The sequence below is a fragment of the Crocodylus porosus genome, unplaced genomic scaffold, assembly GCF_001723895.1.
Source record: "Crocodylus porosus isolate Cpor-Errol unplaced genomic scaffold, CroPor_comp1, whole genome shotgun sequence".
Lineage (NCBI taxonomy): Eukaryota > Metazoa > Chordata > Crocodylia > Crocodylidae > Crocodylus > Crocodylus porosus.
In genome coordinates this window covers 1,330,757-1,355,613 of record NW_017728932.1, presented here as the reverse complement: position 1 = coordinate 1,355,613, position 24,857 = coordinate 1,330,757, and the positions used below count along the sequence as shown (strand labels likewise).

General features: G+C 46.6%; 1 protein-coding gene across 2 annotated transcripts in view; it reads right to left on the bottom strand.

Moving 5' to 3' along the window:
• Nucleotides 1-4,060: 4,060 nt before the first annotated feature.
• Nucleotides 4,061-24,857, bottom strand: part of SRRM3 (serine/arginine repetitive matrix 3) — a 75,695-nt gene continuing 54,898 nt past the window's right edge. The window contains exons 11-14 of one of the 2 annotated variants that reach the window (XM_019545390.1): nucleotides 10,185-10,528; nucleotides 9,306-9,533; nucleotides 8,171-8,308; nucleotides 4,061-4,333 (exon numbers count right to left, since the gene is read on the bottom strand). In XM_019545390.1, the coding sequence (XP_019400935.1) occupies nucleotides 4,123-4,333; nucleotides 8,171-8,308; nucleotides 9,306-9,533; nucleotides 10,185-10,528 (921 nt within the window). In that variant the 3' untranslated portion in view covers nucleotides 4,061-4,122. The other variant, XM_019545391.1, reaches the window with a different exon arrangement.

Genomic DNA, 24,857 nt, shown 5'->3' with positions numbered 1-24,857 from the left:
CAGGTGCAGCACCTTGCACTTGTCAGTGTTGAATCCCATCCTGTTCTCATCTGCCCACCCCTGTAACCTGTCCAGATCCAATTGCAGCCTGTCCCTCCCTTCTAGCATGCCCACATTCCCCCACATCTTAGTGTCACCAGCAAATTTGAACAGGGTGCTTTTTACCCCCTCGTCCAAGTCACTGATGAAGATGTTGAACAGTTTGGGCCCGAGGACCGAGCCCTGGTAAGTCATAGGTATTCTTCTGAACCTTGGACAATGTCACCCAATACAGGAGTGTTACTTAGGCCCACTTAGGACTTGTGAGCTATACTGCTCTCTAGGCCCTAGGCAACAGGTAAAGGCTGATGAAAAAAGATGGGAGAGGCTTAATGACATGGCACTTGACTTCAGAAGAAGATATTCTGGAGAGGTTCCTGCTGGGGGAGAGTGGTTACATGTCAGCCGTAAAGGCTCTGACTTTAGTAACAGCAGGCCTGTACAAGCAGCATATGAAGGCAGAGCTCAAAGCAATCAGCATTCCTATAGCCACCTCAGGATTTTGGCCTTCTTCTCTTAAAGCTGGAGGGTGTTTGTTGTTACCAGCATTAAGAGAAAATCTACAGGCACTGGCCTCCCATATGGACAATGAGTGACCAAAATCTTTGCCATTCACCAGGGGTAACAAGCTCACCTTCTGCCCTGGGCCAGGTCTGTGGGTCGGGGTTCAGCCTGGGAAACAGGGTGGCTGCTGCTGCATGCCCCATGCCAGAGTTGGGGCGGTTGCTCCTGATATGTTTCATGCTGGGGTGGCAGCTCCAGGTCTAGCATGGAGCACACAATGGTGGCAAGTCCAGCCTATCATCCAGTGTGGCAGCAGTGGTGGAAGCAGAGCCAGTAGATGTGGATCTGTGGTCACAGTGGCAGTGATGGGTGAAGCGGCCAGAAGGTGACCAGGACTGTCAGCCCTTACTCATGCCTCATGCCATCCATCTTCCAGTGGCCAACTTCCAGTGGCCTTTCAGTAGCCTGGTAGGCCATGTTTGACACCCTGCTGTATACAGCTTGCAATCCAAAAAGGGAAGACAAAGGGAAGCTGAGGCACAGAGATGGTCAGTGACCTACCACTGTCAGCAGGGCAGGGATAGAGGCAGGACAGGACACACATCTAAACCCTGTCCAGCTGGCTCCATGAGCCCAAAACAATTGTCTATGCATTTTCTCCTCTGGCTCCCAACAATTCAAATGCCCCTCTAAAGCACATCAGTCGATGACATGGGTTTGATAACTCCCTTGTAGGCTAATAGCTTTTCATCTGCCTTGTCCCCAGTGGGGTTCCATAATGGTTCCACAATCTTTCACCATGATGCTAAGGGCCAGAGACAACCCTCATCTTACACTGGTGAGCATAAGGGGACGGCTCCGCATTGACTTTGTAGGTGCCTCCGTTTAGATGTGGCAGTGCCTAAAATTGCAGTTCCAGGTCTCAGGAGGGTGATCCAGATCCACAGGCTGAGGCAGCTCAGCTTCCATGCAGCCAATGCAGAGATCTAAGGGACTCTCTTGAGATTCAGTTCACCTAGCTGCTCAGGAGGGAGGTGCCTACCTGACCCAGAATGCCTGACAGCACCACCTCCTTCAGCATGAAGCACAGAGCCCCTGAACAATGGCAGAGGTGCCCAGCTGTAAGAGAATTGCCTAGGAAGCTGGAGATCTGGATTCTTAGCCCTGCCTCACCCAGCATGGCCACTTTCCAAGAGGGTGTCTCACCCACCAGGCTGGGTGGGGTTCTCACATTCCTCCTACTGAAGCTGGGCCACTGGGCAACCATAAGTGCGGAGTCATGGGTCATGAGTCACAGAAAAAGAGCAATCAGGAGGGAGTGACTATTGCTCTCCTTCTCCAATCTAGTCCTTACACACCTACTTCAATCACTGGAACCACCTAGGTGAGTGAATAACTGTTCCCTTACTACTTGGGATTTTTTTGATAAAATGCTCTTTGGTTGGATAAATGTCAGTTTATTGAACCTGAAATGTTCTGTGCAAACATGTTGGATTCGATGAATTTTTGAGGGGAAAGTTTCTCAGCCTGAGGATGGAACGTGGTCAAAGCCAGGAGATGTCAGACCAGGTTTACTGCCAGGCTTGAGATGTGGATTCAAGTCCCCAGCTCTGCTAGATTCAGACCACAGGCTCAACCCCAGGTCTCCCAGATGTGCCCTCTCCTTACCTTACTACTGACTAGACTGGGATATCGCTTTTGGTTTAATTTATTTGGGAATTTTAAAAAAAGCTTTGCTTTCTAACCTCAAATTTTCTTGCAAACTGGAATTCTGGTTTTCTAACCAGTCCTGTTCACAGCCTGGAATAACAGCTCACTTCCATGCAACATCTCCCTCTTAGAGTGTAGATGTTCTCCAAGACCAAGCTCCACCTGGGCAGCGAAAAGTGCACTGCAGCACCGGTTTGTTCTTTACGAGGCATAAAGACCCTCCAGATGGACAAGGCAATCCCATGGAAGCAGCACCAGGAATGACTGAGGAATGATTAACCTCTGTTAATCTCCTGAACCTCCTGCCTCAGAGATAACTGGCTATGTTGGAGAACCCACCCCAATTATATAATTGTGTCTCATCACTGTCATCCAAAGTGTGATGTTTGTGCCCTAAGACCATGACTCCTGGAAGTTCTGCCGGGCCACTCCTGGAGTGAGGACACTTTCTGCTGGAGAGGAGATGTCCACAGGCAAAGTGCTGCTTTTTTTGGGTGCAATGTACAAAGGAGTTGTCACAACTCAGTGTGCCGTGAATGGGTCATCTTCCTGGTGACAGTTTACAATAACAGGTACTTCACCCTATTGACCAGATCTTGTGCTGGATGTCTGGGATTCCTTGGGTCAAGCCATGAACCTATGAGATAGCAGCATTTACTTGCACAGCTGGGGCCTTCCAAACACATCTGGAAAGACTTGACATCACCAATTGCATGAAGGACACTGAAAGTCATCCATACATCTTTCTTCCCACAGGATTTATCACAGGCTGGCTGACAGCATGGACACCCCTTGCTGGATGCTTCCATGCTGGAGGACATCTTTGTTCATCTGAGGCTCTGAGTGCATTGGGAGTTGTACGGTGCTGAGAGATGAGGGACACCCTGCTTTGTGTCTCCTCCCCTAGAGTTGGCAATCTCCAAGTGAATAGAGACAGTCCAGATCAGCCAGTGATTGTACATGGAAGAAGCAAATCTTCTTCTGTGCCAGCATCCAGTGAGATCTGGTTCTCTTATCCAGATTTCATCAATCCCTCTAACTGAGTGTCCCCTGACACCTCACACTGATTCCCCCCAACCCCACTTCTTCCCACCCCTGCCCCTCCCCCTCCCCTTAATGAATCCCCCCATTATATAATTGTGCTCAAAAAATAAAGGAAATAAAGCACGAATGTCTCTGACAGGCTTGAGCAAAATAAATAGATGCAGCCCAAACCAAACCTTCCACGCTTCTGCAAGCTCCTTTGTTCAGGAAGGCTCCCTCCCTCTCCGGGATCCAGTCCATGGTCTCTGTTAAGCGCTTTGTTCCCTTGCTCTGCCTGCCCTGATTCTGCCCCTCCCCTCCCCCACCCTGGTGTTTGCTTGTAGAAATGAGAAGACACCCCCCACCCCCACCCCCTCCCAAAATCCAAGTTTTGGAGTTTGCTTCACCCCACCCCAGAAGCTGGCGGGGGTCTTGTCTGCCCAGTTGCCAGGGTCCCCCCTGGGAAGCACATCCTCTTGGTCTGCTGCACCTTTTCATAGATGCCTTCCTGGAGGGCAATGATAGGGGACTGCCACTGTTGGGCAGGAGTCTGGACCCCTTCCCTCCACACTTGAGGTCCATCTTTCAGCAGCTGCCTTGGTTGCTTCTTGCCCTCCTTCCCAGAAGCCACAGCTCCTGGCTCCCCTGGGTCTCACCATGCCACAGCTGGCTCCCTCTGGACCAGGATGCAGGATGGGTGCAGAGGCTGGTGTTGGCTGCAGCCTGGGTGGCCCAGGCCAAACAGTGGGGCGGGCTGGATGGGAGGAGAGGGGATGGAGGGAGGGGGCGTGCAGCTGTGTGTGGTGGTGGTGATGGTTCCAGTGGGCCACTCCTGCCCTGGCTGGCTCAGAACCCAGCGCTCTCTGAGCTGCTGTGGCTGTTGTAGCTAGGGCTCCGGCTCTGGCTCCGGGAGCGGCTTGGAGGACTGCGAGTCCGGCTGCGGCTGGTGCTGTAGCTGTCATAGCTCCTACTCCGGCTCCGGCTGTATGAGTAGCTGCTCAGGGAGCTGGAAGAGGAAGGGCTGGGTCTGTAGTAGGGGATTGGACGCTTGCGAGCACTGCGGAGGAAATGGAAAGAGAGTCAGTGTGGGGCAGTGGGTGCTGGGCAGGCTGATTTGGTGCTGGGCTTTGGCTTGAGCACATGGGGAAAAGCTGGGCAGACGGGAAAGGAGCTCAGGTCAGAACTGCTGAGCCCACCCTGGGCTCCCACTGCCACAGGAATGATGGGCAAGTTCCGATTCAGGTCTGGGTCCAAATGTCTCTGGACCATGTTCACAGGGCTGGAACTCGCCTCCCCCGGGGGGAATTTGGATTTGGACCAGAATGCTGTGGCCTTGATTGCAGAGGCCCTGAATGCAACCTGTGGAGCCCATTCATGAACAGACTCAGGCATTATCCCCATGGCTTGTGCTCAGCTCCAGCCAACCAGCAACCCATGCAGTGCCCAAGCCATCACCCCCAGGGATTAGTCCTGGATTAGGCAGCAACAACAACGGAGCGTAAGAAGGTTAATGTGGCTTTTGTCTTGTCCAGACACCAAAGAGTTAAAGCTGTGAAAGAGAGAAGTTAGGGATTAGTGGCAGGAGAGGTCTGGGCAGATGCCCTGGGGAGGCTGAGCTGAACATCCAGGAGAGGATGGCAAGAATCCATTTTGGGTTGTTCCTGCCAGCCCCAGATGGAAAGGGGGGCATGTGGGGGGTCAGTGTGTAAAGTCTTTGGCCCCCAGTCAGTATGCCACATACTGCAGGGACAGAGGCGGTCCTAGGGAGGCTCCATGGAGGAAAGAGAGATGTGGGAAGGAGGGATCCTAGAACAGAGGATGATGAGAAAGCAAAGGGGTCCTGTTGGAGTGGAAGTCCCATCCAACAGACCCTGGTTCTCTTCTCTTGCATCCTTCCCAGCCCCATCCCTGGGTCCCACAGACCTTCACACCTCCCTCATTGAGCTCTACCATCTCCTTCATAAATCTCCTATGCACCTCCGGCAGTGTCCCATGGTCCTCCATACCCTACCAGGAATCCCCAGGCAGGTTCAGTCCTGGGCCTCCATGCCATCCCCCTGAACCATCCCTCTCAGTGAGTCCTCCCAAGCCTCCCCTACAGCCCTCCAACACACCCTTCCTCATCCTGCCACTCCAGGAGCCTCTGCTGGTCTCCCATGTCCTCCAGTGTGGACAATCCCACACCAGCTCAGCTCACAGTCTTCTGCACACTCCTCTGTACAGCCCTCTTGGCATTCTGCCCCATTCAACATATCTTTCTACCCTGGGCCCTGCACTAGACTTGGGGCTTGCCACATGGGGCACTTAGTACAGGCTAAATTTGTGCAGTATTAAAGTTATGCCAGCTATGGGCAGCTGCATAGTAATGTTTATTATGATCTAACATGCACAGCTCACTGATTGTCAGTCCCAGCCTCAGCAGCAGAGCCTCCTCAGTGAGGAAAAAAGCAGGATCAGGCCCCTGGTAGGCTGCGGTGCCGTGATCCCATTGGGGCATGCTGGTTGTAAAGCAGTGGGGGGGCTGTGAAAATCAGCTTCTCTGCTGGCTACTGTCACTTACAACTTGAGTGGACGCCTGGGGGACCAGTCTGGTCCGACGACATCTGAATGCGTGTCACTTAACACGAGCTGGAGATACTCTTCCTGCAAACAGTCTTAACTTTGCCATAAAGTGATCATGCTTAGCACGTGTTTTACTGCTTGAACACGGGGAAACTCGTGTTAAGTGCAGTTAACACATCCTTAGTGTAATGGATGCCATGGCCCTTGGAGTGCGGCTTCAGACTGGGGGTGGGTGGGAGAGAACCAGGACACTGTTCATTCAGTTTCCTGCAGCTTGGTAAATCCCAGGACCCCTCCGACAGGCAGTTTCTCCCTTTGGGGCAGTGAATTAGAATGGACGTGGCAATAGAGCAGATGTGACCAAAACCCTTGCTGACCTTTTAGAGCCACCAGCTGCCTCAAAGAGCCCCTTCCTCCCCACCCTGCTCCTTTGGGACCCTTGCAAGCCTCAGTGAGTGGGGTTAGTGGGACGGACGGAGACAGACAAACAGCACAGACACAGCTTAGCCTGGAAGGCCTCACGCAGTGCATTCAAGGAGACACAGTGGGGTCCGGGCGAGGGGGGGGTTACCAGAGTAACCGGGCCTGCAGCGATGCTCTCTGGGAGGAACCCTGAGACAGAACGGAAAAGGAGAGTTGCATCGGTATCGGCATCAGAGGGGACAGGAAATGGTTGGGCAAAGGCCCCTGGCATCCCAGGGCCCAGCAATGCCCTGAATCATTACTCTTGCAGGCATCACATACATGGCCCGCCCTTACCGCACCTCACCGTTTTGAAGGCCTTTAACTTCCCCACCCCTTTGCGAGCCCTGTGTTTACAGATGGGAACTGAGGGACAGAGGGGTCAGGCAGAGCAGGCATTGACCCAACATCTCTTCTCCTTGCCTGCACGAATACTGGACCAGCCTCCATCTCTGTACTTCGGCCCAAAGCTGGACGTCTCCCTCCATTCGCTGCCACGTGGCATTGCCAGGCCAACCATTCAGGAATCATGACTCAGGTCTTACAAAAATCACAAGAGTGGTTTAAAAACACATTGTTTTTACAGCTAATAAATGCTGAGATTTGTTGCTTTGACTTTTTAGTGTTCAGCTGTCAGGGGTCCCATTTTCAAGATTTTTCCCCATTATTTTTTTTTATTAAGTAATGAAAGCTGAAATTCTCATGTAATCACAGGACTCCAGGAGCAGGGGCTTAAGGAAAGGAAGTGTTACATGTTGAAAACTGGCAATATGACATTGGAGCTGGCATCACTACTGCTGTGGGTCCAACACAGTCCTGTCCGGGCTGGCTCTGTTGATCCCCTCATTGCCTTTCCCTTAAAACAGGGAGACCCCCAAACATCCCTCAGGTTCTAGAAATATTGCTCTGGCTGAGGCTGAAGCCTGAGTCAAAGTGGCCTAGTGTTTACATCAGGGACTATGATGAGAGAGGGCACCATGCCCATCGCCCTGTTGGTCCAGGAAAGGGAAGCCAGGGTCAGTGCCCTGCCCGCGTGCCCCCTGGTGGCTGATGCTGGTACAGCATCCAGATCTCAAGCACAAAAGGCATCTCGGACCTTGAAGCATCCAAAGTCCCAGAGGAACGAGACGCGTCTTTTATCCTGAGCTGCATCAACCCACAGATTCTCACAGCCAGGCGTCACTGGTTCTATAGCAACCCAGAATAAGGAACCAGCCCCCTTCGGTTGCTTTCCACCATGGGAAAAAATAAACATAGCTCTGCCTGGCAGCCTCGAAAGACAATGGCTTAAGTACACCTGTGAAGGAAAAGGTCACATGAACCCTGTAAGGTGCAGCATCAATAGGGCACATCATTTACTTCATACTTGTAACATGCATTATGCATACAGGTATCACAGTACTGGTAAGGCAAGTTATAACTGCATGACCATAGTTTTCAGTGGTGTCCACATGCCACAGGGTTACCACGTGGCTTCCATTTTAGTGTAACTGTATTTCACTTGTCTTGTCACCCTGAACCTGCAAATACTTTCTGATCAGCCTAAAGGGGCTTCATGGACATTGACTGTGTGCACCAGGATTTCATTTGGAGAGCAGAGGGAGAAAGACAGTTGGCTTTTCCCCCCCTCTGACACAGAAATACACCTCAAATAAATACATATTTCCTTTTACAGATTGGAAGAGCTGAACTGGTAATACTGTTAGCAGTCTGCCTGTCTATCTGTCTGGCTATCTATCTGTCTATCAACATCTGGCTTTGCAGAGAAGCAAAGAGGGCTTTGGAGAAGAAATCTGAGGGTCCTGCAAGTTGTCAGTAAGTGACTAAAACTTGTGAGCCTAGGGCTGAAGCCCTGCACTCTGATAGCTACCTTGTAATTCTTCTGGGCTCCATGAAGCTGGGGGAGTCACGTCTCCTCTTCCTGATGGGGGAATAACTTCTGGAGCGGCGCCGGGGCCGGGTGGGATCAGTATCACTGTGGCGTATTCGGGGCTCACTGTCTTTCTCTCTGAATCAAAATCATATATATGTTAGTTGCACCTACTTGCATGTCGGCGCACATGCACGTCTGCTAGATTTCTGGACACATATTCTGTGGACAAATTTGAGGCCATGGGCATGATTCTGGCTGTGAGTCCACATGTATACATGTCCACGTGTTGGCAGGTAGGTAAGTCACTCGTGAGAGTTGAACTTGGAATGTCCCAGCTAAAAGCACACATGGATACTACTGAGGTAGGGGAACAGCTCCAGTAGCCCAGAGGCAGCAGTAGGTTTGTAAGCCGCTCTGAGAGGACCCATACATGGTATTGGCATCCATGTGAGACAAACTAGAGGTGGAGAAGACCTACTAGTTCCCACTACGGCTTGTAGACATGTGTACATCAGTACCTATAAGATTGGACATCAGTTGCCATCGACTATGATGAGGGTAGCCTGCTCTGTGTGGGGCCGTTCCTGATGACTGCTCAGAAACCCCCAGATAGTGCAGAACATGGGGCTCTCACTGTGGTCAGCCCCCTCTGCTCCAGAGGCTGCCTTGGGACTGCTTGAGTCACTGCCTCTCTACCTTTCTCCAGTCCCTGAGGCCAGTTGGGACACTGAAGCCGACAACTCTTAGATTAGCATGTGTAGCGAACAGAAGGGATATTTGTAAGGAAGAGTCCCTGATGTAGGCCCTCGTTCCCCCCACCTTGGTCAGACTGATTTGATCTGGTTATGTTACAAGATGCATTTATTTACTTAGGCTTCTCCTGATGGAAAAGCTTGGTGCATAGGGGCTATATCTGAGCTAATCCATATGCTGGTGCCCATGGCAAGGACACCATGTATGCTGGCTACACATCTAGGGTTTATTGAAGTCCTTGTGTGTGTTGGCATTGTAGTATCCCATGTACCCATGTGGTGTGCTGACACTGTGTATAACAGTGGCCACATGTCTCAGTACAAATGTCCCCCCACCCATATAATCCTGTCCCAGGGGACACATGTTGCAGGTATGCTACCTGCTTGCAGTTTTTTTCTGTGAAGGAGACCGAGTCCTGCTCCGTGCTGCTCTCTTCTCCCGGGATCTGGACCGGGATTTGGATAAGGACCCGCTGGAGCTCCAGGAACTGCTCCGGTGGCCCGTGCTCCGGGACACGCTCTTCTTTCTCTCTGAGTTGTGCCTGGAATGCTTGATAGGTGACTCTGAGCTGCTGTTTGGCCTGCCACGATGGTGTCTCTCCTTCACCCTGGAAGACCAATCAATCAAACCACCAATCACAATGGCATCACAGAACACCACAGCATGGCACAAAGATTAACTTCCTAAAAGCCAGATTTCCCCTCCAGCAACTGCTAACACTGTATTTCCGAGGTGGTGGGCAACCATCATCCCATCTCCAACCACATTCCTTGCATATGGGCATCCAGGAACATCAAGAACCCAGGCCTGAGCATCCACAACTCCAAACCAAGCCAGCGGGACACTTGGATGCTCTGAAAATCAGTCCATAAATGTTCAGCACCCTTACACTGTACTTAATGAAAGGCTTAAAGATCCTTCTACTCTGTATGAGAATGGCTAAGTCTGCTTCCAAGGCATACACCATGTATATCTAACCTGCAAATCTCACTGCCACAAGATAAATCTGAGGCCAAGTTTAAGTAGAATTTAAAGGAGTCTTAGACATTTAGGTGACTAATAGAGCCTTTGACAGTTACATTACATGGAATAAGGACCTGTGGATGGAAGTTGCTCCAGGGAATAAGCCTACTATTCAGTTCTTGGGGTCAGAAGCAAATTATTTCCTCTCTAGCCACCAGAGGAGCTCTGCCCTTTGCTCTGCAGCCTCTGGTACTGCCAAGGTGGGGACCCTGGAGTGCCTGGCACCAGCTCTTACTTTTTTGCATGAGCCCCATGGTTCTTCTCCACCCCTGGCATCATGTGGTAGGGATGGGAGCAAGCTGATCCCTCCGAATCACTACTGTAGCCTGTGTTGCTGGGTGATCGGGGTGACTCCTTCTGGGCTGAGGGCTTGGCCTTGCTCCGGCCCTTGTGTTTGTGCAGTGAGGTGGAGCGGGAGCGCCGGCGGTGAGAATGCTTGTCCACTCCAGAGCATCGGCCTCCTTTCTCCGGTGACATTGACCTGGGGCTCCTGGCGCCATGTCTGCTACTCTTGGAGCGGGGCGACAGCAACTCAGTCTTGACATGAGCCCTTGAAGAAGGGGATGCAGAGTCCAGCCTCTGACAGGAAGAAAGAAAAAGGGGGATGGGGAGGGAAAGAAGAGAAGAAAGAAAGGGGGAGAAGTCTTTAAAGGGAAACCCCAAGCCAGAGATGCAATTCACAACGTCAACGCACATTGCATAAGGCAGGCTACACAGACTCTACTCTGAATCTTCCTCTCCTGCTCAGCCTTTTGACCTCAATGCAGCTCATGCAAATCTCCGCATGCAAAACGCAAAGGAAATCCAGAAACAAAGTCATAAGGAGGGAAGGGAGAGTTCGAACGAAAACGCATCTGGAACAGAGGGAATGAACTAAATAAATAAAGGAAATCAAATTGGTGTAAAAATCCAAACAAACTAAGAAAACCAAGGAGGGTGGCAAAAAGGGGAAAATAAATTGGACATAACAGGAAAGAGTTAACTGAAATGAACCAGGAAGTCAGAGGAGACGGGTCTGAGGGGAGTAGGAATGGAGTGGAGGCTCTTCCCATGTATATGCATATATATGTATAGAGGCATGTTAATATATACGTATATACATCTGGATTTGGGTTGGAAACAAAACAGGGAGTGAGGAAGACAGCACAGAGATATGGTGAGGGGCAGGGTAGAGGTGGGGAAGTCACAGAAGGGACAGGGGAAACAAAGTATAAAAACAAAAAGGAGGAAGAAAAAACATTTAAAAAAAAAGAAAACTCCACAAATGTCATCGTTACTGAAATAAACGAATGTTTCTGAACTCTTCCTGGGATACTGTTTTTTTTATCTGTGACCCTGCAGGGCACTGCTGAGCTCACATCAGCGCTCTACAATGACTCTTGCTTTCTGTTTCTTTTTTTTTTTTCCGTTAAATTCTGTTTTTTTTAAGTCCCTCTTGGTTAACATCCACTTACCAAAAAAGTGGCATTTCCTCCTTTAGTAGGTAAGGTATGAAGAGAAGGGAAAAGCGGGGCAATATAAGTGCATCATTAGATTCACAAAAATGCAAGAGAGAAAGAGAGAGAGAAAGAGAGAGAGAGAGAGAAAGAGAGAAAGAGAGAGAAAAGAGAAATAAAACAAAACAACTCACTTCTCCTAGGCCTCGGAAACATCAATCATATGAGAAACCAACTCTAGGTGGAACTGCATATGCATCAGCTCTGCATTATTGGGAAAACACTTTCAGGGGGTGAGCATTTTTTGGATGACTTTTCTTTAAAAAAAAAAAAATCAAACCCAATGTCATTAGCGCCTGCACAAATCCCTTGATACCCAACTATCTGGGTATTAATAGTGGCCTGGCAGGTAGAGCAAAGGCCCATGAGGAATTGCCAGGAACAATTTTTATAGGCTGTTTTCATGTAAAGCAATGAAATATCCTGGTGTGATTGGGTGCAGGACTGGGGGACAGTGCTACCAGCAAGGCATTTTTTTTCTTCCAGTGGAGTATATACAAAGGCCCAGACAGCACCAGAGAGGCCTATGAGAAAGCAACACAATTGTACATTGACTCTACTATGACATGGTGTGAATCTGCAGGTCGGCTTGGAACCCATGTTGCATGGAGCTGATGTTGCTTGATATGAAATACACACATATTTGCACACAAAGCACTAACTTTGGAGGCCTCTTGGTACAACAGAAGGGCTAACAGGAATGGAGGCTGTGGGGAACAGTTTTTTCACCGAGCCTAGACCAATCTAAGCAAGAGAAAGTACCCTGGATGTTGTTTGGAATGGCTGGAAGGGCCTTTTTGTTTCACTTCTACTGTTCTCTACAGCAGGGTAAAGACCAGCCCTGGAAACAACAACCTACTTCCCAGTGATAACTGATAGCTCAGCCAGGCTGAGGGCAACATGGTCAGCCCCTGAATCCCTTTAAATAAAAACCAAGCAATACATGGTACCTGTGTTTCTCATGTGAAGCTATGCTGTTCTTGGAATCCTTCCCCAACCAGCTCCCTTGCCTATGGGGACCTTGTAACACTGGGTGAACATGACTGAAGTCATATCCCCAAAACCCCTTTGGTAGGGAAACCAAGGCACAGAGCAGTCAAGTGTCTCAGTCACAATGAGCTGCTAGATGAATGGGGATGTGAAAACACAATGCCCTGCTCCTGCCTGAATGGTCAGGCTATTTCCCTCATGCTCATGCTACCTACTGGAGAAGGCCAACTCCTGGGTTTCCAGTTTACTCTCCAGCTATCTGTATAATGCAGACTTAGCAATGGGTCCTTTCTCATCATCAGCTGTGAAGAACAGGAAACTGCTATGGAGATCAGGTGGGTGGATCTTAGTTTAAATCCCCCAACTGTCTGCTTTACTAGGATGTGTCTTGAAATCATGCTGGTGTTGCTTCAAGGTGTTCTGGGAGCCAGAGCAGAACATTGGCCCAATCCAGTGTCCACTGATGTCAAAAAAAGATTCCTATTGACAACAATGAACTTTGAACTTCAGGCCCTATGAGAATGAAAGTCTTCAGAAACCCTGCAAGCTATTATAAGCTGGGTCCTATGGGGGTACATGGATATGACTTGGGTGTACTAAGCTGGGTACTATAAAGGGTTCTAAGTCCATGCTTTTCTCAGCCCCGCTCTTCCCTCCCTGTTTTAACAGTGCCACCTGCAAACACCCATTGATGCAATTGCTTTCTTTATGCCTCTGACTTTCATTCTTACCAATGTGGCTTTGCATACTTCCATGCAGTTCAGAGCAGTGCTTACCCTGAGCTTTGCTGGGCAGGAGAAGCGCTGCCAAGAATAAAAGTATAAGTCCATCACACCTATGTGTCTTCATCTTATCTGCAGAGCTCCCTGCCAGTCTAGTCTACCCTGTGATATACTTCCTGTTGTTCTAGCCCTAGGATCCCAATCTGCCTGTGCTAATCCTCAACAGACAGTTAGCTTTGTTAGTCTGAAGTCAGGCAGGTGGGAGAGGGTGGTACCTTAGAGACTAACTGGTTCAGAGAGGGAGTGGCTTTCCTAGGCAACAACCTCTTCATCAGATGCCAGGAATGGACAATTCTTAGTCTGATGAAATAGGTTGTTACCTATGAAAGGTCATGCCACTCTGAATCAGTTAGTCTCCATGGTGCTGCGCTGACCTGCCTTCTGCCTGTCCTGACTGGAGGAATACCAATAGCTGACCTTTCAGTTCTGTCATTACAAAACAATACATCTAAAAAACTAATTTGGGTTTCACCTGAACCAATACTTAAAAAAAAAATATTCAGTGAACCAAAATGTTAAAAAAAAAATGTTATGGGTCAAACAGGGCATTTATTTTTTGCTCGAGTGTTTTTTAAAGGTTTATAGAGGGTTTTTTTTAAGTAGAAGTGAAGGAAAATCCATAATCAAAAGCCATTTTGGACTGAAAAACTGAAATGATTTGACTTTTCCATTTTGTTGTTGATGTTTTTCTGATTTAGCAAAACCAAGATGGATTGCTAAAGATTTTCATGTCACCAAACTTCTACCAAAGCTAACCACCCCTGAAAGCCAAACAGAAAATGGCCCAAAATATCACTCTGCTCTGTTCTTGATCGATATGTTATCTTCTTGTTATTCTAGCCCTAGAATCCCACACAGTTTTGACGATACACCTCAGTCTTGACAACAGCATGTCATATTCGAGAAATCCTGACTTTTATTTCCAAGCACAGATCACCATTTGGCTTGACCAGGGTAATCTTGGTCTGTAGGACAGAGATTGCACTGGGATAGATGAGTCCATTGCCAATTGTGGCAGTCGCTGTAGCTAGAACCCTAGATGGAAAAAGCTGGTACCATCAACTGAAGCAGTGCTGAAGGTTTTCTCCAGCTTTTCGAATGGTGAATATGGCTGTCAGGAAAGGACCCTGATTGCCAGGTCTATAGGCTGATTCCTCCATTTAGATGCAGGCAAGGAATTGGCAGCCCAAGGCTTCCCTACACATCATAGCACCTTGCAACCAATCGGGACCTCTGAATACTGTTGAAAAAAAGCTTTCTCAAATGTACTGGGTATTTTTCTTGTCTTTCTCTCTCATGTCTGAGATTACCAACCCTTCCATGAGTCTCATCTGCTCCCAAACCCTTCCATTCCCAGCATAGTCCATTGCTCCAGGATCAGCTCTCCAAAGCCTGGCATCTGTGGGCAGTAGCAAGAGAATAAGAGAGATGAGAACCTCTGGGGACTGTCCATTTCAAACACCTTGAACAATGGTAGGAGTCTGGGTAATCTAAGCGTGAAACCCAGCCTTGGGCAGAGCAGACCTAAGACTTATGTAGCACTGCAGTCTTGCTATGAGAGCATGCTAGATGGGAAGCTAGCCCTGTCCCCAGAGACAAATTTCCAGAACTGTGAGGAACATACTTGGATTTGACCACTGCCCTAGGACATCCTCCTGCTCAGATTCTCCCATGCAGGGATCCTTCATGCCATGTGCTAAGATTTATCCTCCTCCACCCTCAGCTTCTTTGCATCACAGCACAAGGATTCTTGTCCCTGTGCCATCCCAAATGAGGCTCTTCACCTCATGTCCAAGGATTTCCTTCTGCACTGCAGCTCAGAGATTCTCTATTCTCCTTAGGATGCTGCAGACTCCAGACTCCCTTTCTTGGTGTCCCTGCTTTTTATCCCGCAACCTGGGGTTCTCTAAATGGGGACTTTACTTGTCATCTCAAGCTTCTGCCCACAGTGAACTAAGAATGAATATCAGTGCCACCTAAGGGATTGGTGCTGATGCCCAGTTCATTTACTACGGCTGCACTGGGAAGTGGCTGTTATCCTCTCTCTACTTCTCAGTCATTTGATCCAGCCTGTTTCAGGTAGATGAAAATGCATGTAAAGCAGACAGTGCTGGGCTCTGCTTCACATCCACATCGCAAATGCCACCACCAGTCCAGGGTAGGAGAATCAATTAGATGTGTAAATATATCAAAGGAATAGAATTATTCCCACAGAGAGGTCTCCAATCCAGTCACCAAAGGCCACATCCAAAATAAAACCAATTTAGGCTCCTAAAGTGCCACATACTAGTGGAATTTGAGAACCCTAACCTGAGTGCATGATTCCTAGACCACTCATGTGTCTGACTCTGGACAGCACATGGTCAAAGCTAATGCCTTGGCTTGCAGAACTTCTCATGCAGGGGGAGATTCACCTGTGTGCAGAGAGGACCCTGATGAAGCTGGAACATCACTTCAGTCCAGTGCAAGCTCTGCCAAATGCACAGGGGATATTTCACCTTTTGACTGAGAAGTAATGAGCCTGTAGTTCTCCTGGCTCACTTCATCACTCCGGCATTTCTTGACAAAGTGGGCAGTGCTCTGGGAAAACCCCTGTGTCATTGTGCTTAGGGGGTGAGGTGGCATCAGGGTATGCCTCCTTTCAAATACCCTAGTGTGAACCAGATGTACATCCGCAGAAGTCCATAACAGAATGATACTGGCATGAGTGAGAGTCAAGCCGTCAGCATCATAATAGGGTATATCTACAGTGGCTTTGTGCTGCTCTTGGGGCTCCTGCTGAAAAGAAAGTCCTACCCACTTTCTGCCCTGTGCATCCCAAGCCTGGAAATACTGCAATGGGAATGCCCCACAAGCTGCCTTACCACTGTTCTCTGCCAGAGATAGAGTCCAAAAGCAGCAGAAGGGGGCACTCATGGAGTATTTTCACTAGCACATGGCTGAGTTTGGAGTATGCAAAGTGGTAGGGGCTTATTTTTCAATTGAGTTCTCAAGAACAGCATGGAGGCAGTAGAGACCTACTGTTGGGCTCTTCTGAAGTTGAACCTAGGACCTAGTTTTTAAGGCTGTTTTAGCAGTGACAATGGGGAAAAACTTCACAGATAACAGCAATAATAGGTAAAACCATTCAAAATGCAGTAACAGCCCAACTCTGTGAACACTTAACTGGTGGACACAGTGTTCAACAACAGAAGGACTCCCACTAGAGAACTATACCTTTTGGCTGTTTTTCTGACGTTTCCCCCCTGGATTACCTTTTTACTTTTCCACTGTAAACTGAATCATTTGCAGGGGAAAAAATTGTAGACTTCATCCTTAAAGATATTTTTCATATTCACCTTTAAAGCTGACTGTTCCAAATTTGGAATTCCACGTGCTATAGATCTGCATTACTGAAATGGGAATTTCATTAAGTTCTGCAGAAAATCCAGAATTGGAAGGGCCCTGTCCAAATCGGAGTGGCAGAATATAATGTAAGCCAGAGCAACATTTTTCCCACCAGCTGAAGGTTAGGCCCAACTCCCACTGAACTCTGCAGGAATCTTTCTACTGACTTTAACTAGATTTGGCCTAAGCCTGATTCACACTGCTTCTGAGGTATGGGATATAAGGATAACTGTAGGAATCTTTAAGATTAGAAAGGGGGTTTTACCTCCTTCTCCAACCTCTATGTACTACTATAGTGGCCTGCAAAGAGTAGGGAGCTAATTCCCAAGTGCAAGTTCCCATTGTCTTGGCTCACCATATACTGCCATGGACTGCCTTCCCCAAGCCCCAGCATGGAAAGCCTATTAGGGGAAGAGCCATTTTGGGAAAGGCAGGGCTGCACCATAATGTTCACTACTCTGACCTTTCTGGCTTGTAGCCCTGGCTATGGGAAGCCCCAGGGGAAGCAGCAACTTGGGCCAAGATCTTCACTTGAATGTTGTCTGGGGCTTTACAGCTGAATTGCCATGGAGGCACCAGTGGTATTCTAAGCAACTATTACTGAGTGAGCTAATAGCGGGTTATACTGAATGATTTAGAAACAAAGTGGTGCTTTCTACGAGGGAAAGGCTTCATCTTTCTTGCAAATAAATGTGTAATCATTCAGGCTGGGAACTAGAATCTAGAAGAAGTTCATGGAAAGACTCATTGGTTGGGACTTACAGGGCTAAAATGTCTCCTCTTAACCATATACCAGTTTGCTTTGAAAGTGCATAAGCAAAGCAGGGCTCCATTTACAAGATATTATGTGAACTCAGTCTCCCAGGTGAGTCATGCAATATCCACTGAGCCAGACTACACATTACATGAAGTGGCAACAACGTGCAGCAACTACTATTTACTGATTGCCCCACAGATTAGCTCCTTCAGCCTTCTAGCTTGCTCTGTCCTGTTGCTGTACTTGGCCTTAGTGAGTTGCTAAGACCAACTTGCATGGTCTTAGCAAGTTGCTTTCTCAAGCTCAGGCCAGTTCTTAGACAGTTTTACCTACCACTGAAAACAACTGTGTTACTTTTATATTTCTTTTTCTTTACCCTTTGCAGAGAAACAAGAGAAACTGCAAGGCTTGTTTGTTCAGCCTAAACCTGCTTTCAAGACATCTCTTGCCATCTTGATCCTTTCTATCTACAGCGCCAGAAAGGGGGGAAATGTCCTAAAATGCTTTGTTAGGCCTAAAAGCAAAATTGACTCATATTACAACATTCAATAAAGTTCACGTGTGACAATGAGGTTTATTTGTTGGATTATTATTATCTGCAGAGGGGCTGTAATACATAAACTTGCCCTTTCAAAGACTATCTATGACTAGTGGTAACAGAACTAGCTGAGGCCATGCTACTGATTTAAGGGGACCTACTTACAGCGGTAAATATGGTGGTTGAGTTAATCTCCATTCAGTGAGACATTACCGAGGCTAAGCATTCATTCAGCACCTTGTAAGCTCTGTTTTAAGGCCTTGGGCTAGTGTGATGCACAGGGTGAATTTCACCCTTGTGCTAAGTTGGCATGGCCAAGAACCTACCAGAAGGCTCCAGGCACCTGAAGGAGAATGGATGCTTCACACTATGGACAATCAGTCATGTTCCTCAGTAAAAACTTTGGGATCTCACATGAGGCTCCTGTCTTTGAAAATCACATCCTTCCAGGTTTCCAGGCTCAGACCCATACTATAAAATACTCTCTGGCCCCAATTCAGCAAAGTGCTCCAGCACATGTATTAAGGTGAATGGAATTTAAGCAGTTGCTTAAAATTAAGCAGGTGCTTGAAGTGATTTTTCAAGAAGGCTGTTTGCTGACTCTGAACCATGTCCTACCAAATCTGCTTCTCAGCCTGAGTCAGACATCACAAAAGGCTGATTGAAGAGTTGATAAAAGAAAGAACATCTCTTTTTTGCCTTTTCCGCCCCTTAATGGAATGACCTTTCTTTTCCCTTCCTAAACTTCTAACAAAGCAAGAGATAACCAGACTGGAATAATTGTTAGAATCACAGGTCTTTTGCATTATTCTGGTTTGTGTTCTTTTATCTCTATTTGTTGTTAATTTTGTCTGTTTTTTGAACCAGCCCCTAAAAAACCACAGAGGAAATCAAATTGACTAGACATAATTGTACCATTTATGGAAACAAACACAAAGTTGAAGGGCTAAAACACACAGAAATGCATTCTAACAATGGAATGAAGAAACTGAACATAAAAAGTAAGAAAGGAAAAATACATGAACAAAAAAGAAAAAAGTAAAAGAAATGCATGGCTTTGTAGCTAATTGGGAAAATAATACAAGTAAAAAATCATATAGAGCCACCAAAAAGAGACAAAATGAAAGAGAGAGACTGAGAGACTGAGAGAAAGAAAGAAAGAAGGAAAGAAAGAGAAAATAACATTAAATCAAGCTACGGTGCTTTTCAACAGGCTCATCTGCAGAAGTGAACGTGCAGAGGCGGACAAAATACCTACCTTCTGATTTGTCAGTGACAGGAATGCAATAATAAAAAAGAAAACAATAATCTCCACATTTGGAGTGCAGAATGGGAAAAAGACAATGACTCTTTAGTAATGTGATTTAGACCCCTTTGCTAATAAAGTTTTCTTTGATTTGATTTTTTAATTTTTGGTTTTGTTTGCACTGATTTGTTTTTTATTGAAAGTTTTGGTTGGTGGTCAAACGAGGCAGCCATATTAGGTTTTTTTTTTTGTTTGTTTAATTGTTTAACCAGTCTTCTAAATAGCAGTGCTTCTTGTCTGTTTTCAAATTCTCTGTGTAACATTACAAAGTCCCAAAAAGCATGCAAGTAAAGCAACGGATGAAGGCAGAACATGTCAAGGTTTATTGGGTTATTTTGGCACTGGGTTTGGCTAGGAGTGGCCCACAGAAAAAAAAGAGAAATACTGTAGTGTGTGTGGGAGGGGGAGGGAGAGAGAAAGAAAGAGAAAGAGAGAGGGGGAGAGAGGGGGAGAGAGAGAGCAGTAAAGGAAGCCAACCGGAGTGAAAGGATGGGATGAAAATCTGATAATCCATTTAAAAGGGAAGTCAACTCCACCTGAATATTGAAAACAGATTTGTTTGTCCCAGATTGGCCTATGTCCCTCCACGTATACTTTTTGGCTAGAATTTGGAGAAGGCAGTCCAAGGAAAGCACTCAAGAAAACCCATCTGATTCAAAGACCATGCTCCTTGGTGTGCCCATTGCTGCATGGCAGCTCACATGAGTCACTTTCTGCGTAGTCCTTACATCCCAGTCCACCAAAGCACTTAATCATGTGCTTAATTTAAGCCCAACCTGATTTGGGAATTGACAGTGTGGCTTCTGTCCTAAGAACTGTGGTCCTGTATCTGGTAAAGGTTAGAAACCAAACATATTCTAGTATTTAGTACCAGTTCTTATTTGTGCTGTAGTAGCACCTAGGAGCCCTAGTCAGAGACCAAAACCCCACTGTGTTTAGCACTGTACAGGGAACAAAACTGGTCTTCGCCCCAAGCAGTTTGCCATGTAGTTGCAAACATCTTTGATTTTGAAGCCAATTTCATGCTTACGGGGGCCTAATTCTAGTTTTATGAGTGCTTAGATTGGCAAGTCTGAGGCTAATTATTACCAGTATTAAAACTAAACATCTTAATTTTAACAGTTAAAGATTATTCTTCCTATTATTAAAAGTTAATCATGGCTTAATTTTAAGCATGTATCCCAGTGTCTTGTGAGTCGATGGAGCCCAGTGGTTTGCTGTGAGAGACCCTGAGGCTGAGAAAAGACAGCACCTTTGTGCCATCATAAACATTTTTATGGCGGCACAAGGGGAAAGCTAACAGGGATTCATGCCCTTTGTCCATGTCAGAAGGTAGTATTAATTTATGCTACTGTTTTGTGGCAGATATCTATCTATTCTGAGGTGGGAGAGTGTAGGCAGCCCAGAGCTGCCCATGTTCTCCAGCTGCTCCAGGCAGGTGCACCTGGGGCTTCAGGACCCCAAGTTTGTGGGCCCTGGAAACTTCCCTGCAGGGTGCACAGGATCAGGCCTCTGAACCCTGGGATCACATGCCTGGGTTTCCCCATTTGCAGATGTGTGTCCAGTGATTAAATTGGGGGACAATGGGGAGTGTCTGTTTTGCCCAATGAAGTGGACACATCCTGGCACAACTGATCCATTTCATTTGGAAACATCTGTTTGTAGCCTAAGGGTATGAACAGACTAAAGATTAAGTTGCATATAGATATACATCTGTCTCAGAGATAATAATATTCCTATGAAGTGCTTTGGGGTTATCCCTGTTTCATTCAGGGACATTTTTAGATGGTTTGCGCTGATTTGTAGCACTATAATATTGTATGTTGTCTGTCTGCTCAGTTCTCATAGTGCTTTAAAGGTGTTCAAGGTTCTCTGAATGTTATGTCTGTCCATTCCCGAAGGCCACGGAGGAACCCGAGTCACCTATTCTCATTGATCATTATCTGTTCTGGAGACAAACAGCCTGGTTCTCACTTTGCACTGGATTAATATCATTGGCACAGTGGAGTTATTCCTGGATTAGCTCACAGTGTCCTGAGAAATGAATCTCTGCTCCTGATACTTCATGCTGTCCGCATATTTAACTGATATTGGCCTGGGCACTGGTTCAGGAATGAATCCCTATTCACATTTGTCATGAGACTTGAGCACAAAATGAATTACAGCCTTTATTAGGAGCTCTAGACATTAAAAAGCTGTAGGCTCAGTTCCTGAGTTATATTTTTAATGTCTCCCTTCCTGTCTAAACACTGAAGCTGAGGTGGTGTAACTTAGCTCAGTCAGCGCAACTACTCTGGTTGCATGTGCCTTCATAGAGGCATCACAGAAGACAACAGCTCATTTCAAGGCTTGTGCCTAAAAACATTTTCCTCGCTCACGGCTTACATGGAAATGACTGAATCCATCATCTTTATGGATGATTTTGTACTTGAGCCCTTTAGGTTCACAATGGCCTAGTTCACTTTGTGTGTTACTTCAGGTTCTAAACCAACAATGCAATTACATTGGTGCATCTTACATCATTTTTGTATGCTGGGGTATATTACACAGTGATCTAGAGTGAACAGAAATGCAGCTATCCCAGGGTACGTGCAACCCAGAAATGCTATTACAGTGGCTTACCATTAAGTGGCAAGAGAGCAGGTAATAAATAACCTATTTCCCCTGGGCAAATGGCTACCCCAGGATAAGCTTGTGGACAGGTGACATGTATACAGGTGCAACATACCACAGTGTATCCCTATTTTTTCTTTGAATAACTCTGCTCTATATCTGAAGAAGTTACACTTGTGTAGACCTGCACATCGTCTGTCTGCTCTTTTAAACCAGAGGAACCGTGTTCTATGTCCAGGCCCTGAGTAGCACAGGGTGGGTTGATTATATACACAAGAGCTATGGAAAGATATATGAGTTTAGATTCATAAGAAGGTTGGGAGACAGGATCTGTGTTTGTGCAGTGCCAAACACAAGGTGCTCCTACAGACTGCTGCAAAACAGACCAATAACAAATCAGCGATAATCATCCCCAACAGCCAGCCACTTACTTTGGACACTTAAAAAGCAGAAAAAAGCAGACCTATGGCTTTGGCAGGAAAAAGGAAGTTAGATGTGAAAGTCTGAAATAAGCCCAATGCCCTTTCTTGGTGGCACAGTTATCTTCCCTTTTAAATTCTCTGCTCAAAATATAGAGATGAAAATACAATGTTCAACGGTTGTAAATATCAAGAAAACACATCCGCTTTTTTGTTTTGTCTTCTCCACATTAACACACACAAAAGCCAAAAAAAGATCTAGAACAACACGACAACGACAACAGGAACAAAAAAGAAATAGAGAAATATATTGTTTGCATTTCTGTACGTCACAAATGAAAGGAAAATAAAGAAATCCCAAAATAAAGAAATAAAGGAAACTGAACAAAGAAAAAGCACGTTTCGTTTCCCTTCCCTCCCCCTCTTCCCTGCTTCTGCTGAGCAAGAAATGGAATTGTATATTACCGTTTTTCAAATGGGAGGCTAAAGAAAAACACAGATGGGATTAAAAAGAAAAAAAAAGAGAGAGAAAGAGAGAGTTGTTGGAGAAAAGCACCACCAGCGCCTGTTAACAAAAGGAACTTGTGTTTATTCAGCAGTGTCTCTGACATGATCGGGCAGGAATGGAGGCACACATAGTGGCTGAGTGCTTTGATTTTCTTTTTTAATCTCCAAATCATTAGCAAAACAATGTGCTCAGCCATTTGCTAGATCCATGGGTGACCTTTGACCTGGTGCCAGGATCTCTGGGAGGGGCCATAGAGCAAGACCAACACAAATCGATCAAATTGCCATGGATTAATGAAGAGGTGGGTGTGTGGGCAGCAGGAGAATCAGAATCAAAATAAACAATATTAAAAAACACGATAAAGAAGAAATCAAAGAGAAGCTATGGGAATTGGGCTGCAGCATGGAAGTCTCTGGATTGTTAGCGGGAACTACCTTCAAAAGCTAGAGGGGTTTGAGAGAGGGGAATGGAGAAGGAATGGGAAATGATCAAATCTGGTTGCTGAAATATACTAATGGAAGGCACTGCCTTAGGGCTCTGCAAGGCTATTGTAAGCTGATTCCCACCCCCAGGGTAGTGTGCAGGCCCAGAGATCACCAGGGGTCTTCCTGAGCTGCTTGATGGCCAGAGGATTAAGACGAGCCTGCAAACTTCACTTAATAAATCTACTGGATACAAAAAGATTATGGACTAAATATAGACATCGGATTTATGGCACATTATAACTTGCCTGCCATTTGATAAACCCAGGTAATTTGTCTGCATTTACCAACTACATTTTATCATCCCCCCACAACAACTACCTTTTCACACCTATTATGTCCCATTCCCTTTGAACCTTACTGCCATGCATTTGCATTTTCACAGACCTGCATTCTGCATTTTGGCTTCTATTCTACCCAGGAAAGCACAGAAATAGTAAGACTTTCCCTATGCGTGAAGAAGGGCATTTGTGCCAGAAAGCTTGCAAAAAAACCAATTTATCCAACTATTCAGTTGATCTAATAAAAGATATCACATCTGCCCAAAGAACTTTGCCTGCCTGAGCTTTCTCTGCTTTTAGTGACTGATCCAAATCCCCTCAAAGTCAACGTAAAGGCTTCTGCTTCCTCCAATAGGCTTTGGGGCAGGGCCTGAGCAGGTGGATCTCTGGTACAAAGTCTGAACGTGCTGTCCAGTGTTCAAAGGCAGAATGCTTCTCTCTCACATAGACAGCCCCCTGACCTGGTCACTTGGGGAGAAGCCCCTTTGGCCTGGTATCCCATGGAAACACATCGGAGATCCAAGGTCTCTGTTGGTAGAGTTCAGTGGAAGGTGGGACTTCGTTTTGGCATTTAGTTTTGCCCCAAATCCTAGCAAAAAGCCCCAGTGGTGCATTTTTGTAGTAGGAGACACATCCCAGAAATTCAGTTTGGAAACAGGAAAATGTTCAGTATTTTCAGCCAAAGTGAAACATGAAGGCATTCCCTCCTCTACCTGTTTCATTTCAGTTTGCTGAACCAACAGGAAAAATCTCCGTTTCAATCAGGATATCACACTGCATTTCCCTTTTGTGCTGAGTCACTTCATGAGAGGTGTAGGTGAGGTCTAATACCCCGATTCTGCATGATAGGCCAGGCTCCCTGACCAGACTACACCTCCGATAAGGTGTACTACTCAGACAGAGAGGATACTGCATTACATCGTGGGAGATAAGCCTTGCCAGGGGGCCTGGTGAATAGGACAGAATGCAGACTGTGGGTGACCCAAACAGAAAAGAAACATATCTCTATCAGCAGTGCCAAAATGTTTAATTGTAATGGCAATCATGGAGCCTTTTTTGAAGCATTTGAAGCTAAAGTTTCCTGTGGAATGAACTCAAAATGAAATTTTTTAAATCAGTTTAATGAACCAAGAGATTTCTATTTAGGACAAGCCAGCCCAAATCAGGAGGTTTTGTTACTGTTTTCCTGATGGAAAGTTGCAAAAGTTTCCATAAGGAAACCATCACTAACCAGCCCCAGCCTATGAGCTGATCATGTCAATAGACACACAGCTCTACCCACAGCTGCATAGGCACTAGAGGGAAACTAAGTCATAGGACCCTGATCACATTTGGTCCCAGTTCTGAGT